Here is a 3666-nt window from a genome sequence, read left to right as displayed (position 1 = left end):
TGAAATTCGTTGCACGATTTCCCATTTTCACATCGGTCTTCATTGTTGTTATTTTCGTATCTATAAATCTCATATGAGCAGCTTAAAACGAGTTCTCCATTTCCAAGCCTTGAAATTTTCAAATTTTACGCAAGTTCTCTCGTCGCAAGGGATGACCAACGACTGCACGATCACGGTAATCACAAATCAACACGCAACATCGATATGTGCGATTGTCAGTATAGCGAAAATAAGTTTTTTCATATTTTAACAGCAAAAAGACGTTAGCCCCAGCATATAATGCAATTCTAATTTCATGCGACATCGCTGTTTCAATGACCATGTCTACACGGCTCTCTTATTCCGGTTTTGTATATACAGACGGGTATATTTATATATATTGACAGATATGCATTTTGTATATCTATATTGACACAACTAAACCGGAATAAGGCCGTGTAAACGTAGTCTATGTTTCTTGTCGAACGATTTGGCTTCTACGACTTATTCGTAAGGTTTTTTCAAATTTTCAACGACAGATGAACTTTTTCAGATCTTGCCCTTTACCAGACAACTCAATACATTTTTGACAGATACAAAAGCTTTGGTGCGAACCGGGCGAACTCATTGAATTCGTGAATTATGAATATAATTAGGGATTTTAGCAATAATGCACGTTCGAATCAAAAGCGGGGCAGGAGTAGCTTGATATTAGACGCGGTAGCGAATCTGTTAAATATACGCAAGAATCATAGTTCTTAGTAGACGGATTTCAATATTTGGGGACAGTGAACAATGATTTTTTCTTTTTAGGAGATTCAGAAAACTTATTTCAAATTTAATTTCAATAGTGTTCGAAGAAAATTGAGAAAAAAAAAGACGCACGTAAACAGCGCAGGTGAAACTCAATGTGTATATATGTATACGCTGGTATACAAACGCGCGTAGCGCGTATATAGCGCGATCGGCCGGTAGGTACGGACGGTTACCCAACCGGAAGTACGATTATACAATAGCGATCCTGGCGGTGGCTTTTCCAGTTGAATTTTCTTTTTCATCGTAACGTGTGTGGTGTGCGTGTGACTGTGGTCTCGCCAAACCTCATTTTTCAAGCAAGCCGCATTTCGGTCGCATCCTCTTTAGGTATAGATTCACGTTATTTCCAACATATATCTATATTTGATAGGCATTTTTTTCGCACAAGTAAATTGATGAATATACACACAAGTTTCAGCGATAATCAATTCTGCGCACAATTTTCTTCACACTTTGTACTCTATTCGTCTTTCCTCAGCTTTTTTGTAACCGGATTATTTGTGAATTTGTTTATTTCCACAGAGAACTACAATAAGCAGCAATGGGCGTGGATGTAGAAGTCATCTCTCCCGGGGACGGTAATTATATTCATTGCAAAGTTTACATTCTCATGTTTTCTATCCAACTCAATTTTCCCCTGACAACGAAACACTACCATTTCGTTTTCTTTTTGTTTAATCTCGTGCACCAAAGTGCGCGTTCAAAAAAGATCCTCTCTTTTCTTTGGTTAACCTCCAAAACATTCGTTTTGTTGATTCTAAATCTCTTCCTGACTGGACGATATTGCTAACGGCCCATTTCTTATACAGGACAAACCTACCCGAAAACCGGACAAACCGTCGTCGTTCATTACACAGGTGAGTTGAAAAAATTTTTCGTTCGCGATCGTGAATTGAAGTATTTCATCCGAAGGAAACAGTCCGTTTTCATTCGATCGTGAATAAATATTTTCTATGACAAAAAATAAATTTAACTTCATTCAGTCGTAAATGTGATTTTTTTTTTAATAAGATGTCTTCGCTTAATATTTAACTCGAATTTCTTCTGGTTCTAAATGGAAAATAAAATGTATTCATTTTTGAATTCAGGCACTTTGGAGAATGGAAAGCAATTTGATTCCAGCAGAGATCGTAGCACTCCTTTCAAGTTCAGAATTGGCAAGGGTGAAGTCATCAAAGGCTGGGATCAAGGAGTAGCACAAATGTGCGTCGGCCAACGAGCCCGACTCACCTGCTCGCCCGATTTTGCTTACGGCAGTCGAGGCCATCCTGGAATATATCCTTTACTGCTATTCTGAGATGTTGAATTTTTTACGACGCTGAAGTTTCCAACGTTGGAGTCCAACGAAATGAATGAAAATAAAATGATTTATCCATCAGTTTTTTATTTCACGAATCATAATTGTGTAGATTGAAAAAATACAAAGTACAAATTCGACTGGAAATAAATTGAAGAATTACTGGAATTATTGGATAGTTTTTTAGATCATTTCGTTGAACTCCAACGTTGGAAACTTCAGCATCGTGAATTTTTTTTCCATAACTGTCTTTAAATGTATAGACAACTTTTAAATTTATCAGTACCAAATTTCTTAATTTTTCCTTATTCATTTTCAATTCTTTATCTTTTTGATTGTCAATTAACCAATGTTCAATTCTATTTTTCTTCATTTAATTATGTTTGAAGTCTTCTCACTGTAGACAATGTGCTGGAATTCTTGCCAAAGTTCAAAATAAAATAACTGTGATTTGACTGCCACCCAGAATGATAAAAGTTTTCTAAATAGTCATAATCATCTTGTATCTTGAAATAACAGATGTTCGAAATAGAATTAGTATTTGAATTTAATGGAATTGAAAATTGGAGAAGACTCGGTTGATTTGCAAAAGTATAGAAACAATGAGCAGTTCAGTATCGCAACTTGTGAACAGAAAAATTTCTGAGTTGCGTTTGATACCAGCATAAATTGGATCTAACAATGAAACTAAAATAGATAATGCAATAGAAATTTGGCGATTCACACTTTTCTAATTTAATCGAGTATATGTTAATAAAACTAAAGAGAAAATTGGATTCCTTGACAGAAGCACACTATCCCGCCAAATGCTACTCTCATCTTCGACGTAGAGCTGCTGAAGGTTCAGCCATGAGAGTTCTGAGCGAGCATCCCTTCAAACTGACCAAACTACGTGCATTTAAAACAAACAAACAAGAAACAAAGAGATAAAAAACCCAAGAATCGCTTTTGATGAATTCATTTTCGAGTGACTAAAAATCATTGGTTATCGTTAATCACTAAAATACGGCACAATGTACACATGAAAACTTGATTCAATCGCTCGTTCTTTAATTATATATACAAAATAATGTTGAACAAGCAAAGAAACAAAAACCAATGAAACTAAAGAAATTTTCAAAACCCTCTCTGTCACGGGAACATTTTTCAATATTGATGTCAAATTTAAGGCGCCAATTTTTTAAACTATATTCTACTTCTCGATATTTATATATATATAAATCCACAACTCGAAATTACACTACACCATGTATCTCTACTACGTGTTGAACTTGTAAAATGTTTGTTTTTCATTTTTTTTAATAACCCACTGAGCGATTGAATTACAGCAATGATTAAATATCAAAAACACAAGTTGTATTTGCATTCAATGTATTTCATCTCATGTCAAAAAAATATCCCTCATCTTTATCTATTTGTATATAGAAACTTTGTGACGATCATGCGATGACAGCTTTATCGCATTTTTCCTTTTGTGAAGCCAAACAAACCTTGCTGACCCATCCAGCGATCGTTTCATATACGTTTTACATAAAGATTAGAAGCTGCAAAAGTTGCAGCAGTCGCAGCTGGGA

At 35.2% G+C, this 3666-nt stretch overlaps 1 protein-coding gene across 1 annotated transcript; it reads left to right on the top strand.

The window, feature by feature from the left end:
- Positions 1-971: 971 nt before the first annotated feature.
- Positions 972-3445, top strand: Fkbp12 (peptidyl-prolyl cis-trans isomerase Fkbp12). The gene is made up of 5 exons (XM_043420879.1): positions 972-1122; positions 1318-1373; positions 1605-1652; positions 1884-2070; positions 2888-3445. The coding sequence occupies exons 2-5, from the start codon at positions 1337-1339 to the stop codon at positions 2943-2945; spliced, it is 330 nt and encodes a 109-aa protein (XP_043276814.1). The 5' UTR covers positions 972-1122; positions 1318-1336; the 3' UTR covers positions 2946-3445.
- The last annotated feature ends 221 nt before the right edge of the window (positions 3446-3666 follow it).

The sequence above is a fragment of the Venturia canescens genome, chromosome 6, assembly GCF_019457755.1.
Source record: "Venturia canescens isolate UGA chromosome 6, ASM1945775v1, whole genome shotgun sequence".
NCBI classification, from domain to species: Eukaryota; Metazoa; Arthropoda; class Insecta; order Hymenoptera; family Ichneumonidae; genus Venturia; species Venturia canescens.
Note: the sequence above shows the minus strand (reverse complement) of the source record. Positions and strands in the feature narration are given on the sequence as shown.

Coding starts and splice junctions, on each gene's coding strand:
- Fkbp12 (XM_043420879.1), top strand. CDS start 1,337: ATGGGCGTGGATGTAGAAGTCATCTCTCCCGGGGACG. Junction 1,653..1,883: donor CGTCGTCGTTCATTACACAG/GTGAGTTGAAAA, acceptor TTTTGAATTCAG/GCACTTTGGAGAATGGAAAG. Junction 2,071..2,887: donor AGTCGAGGCCATCCTGGAAT/ATATCCTTTACT, acceptor ACAGAAGCACAC/TATCCCGCCAAATGCTACTC.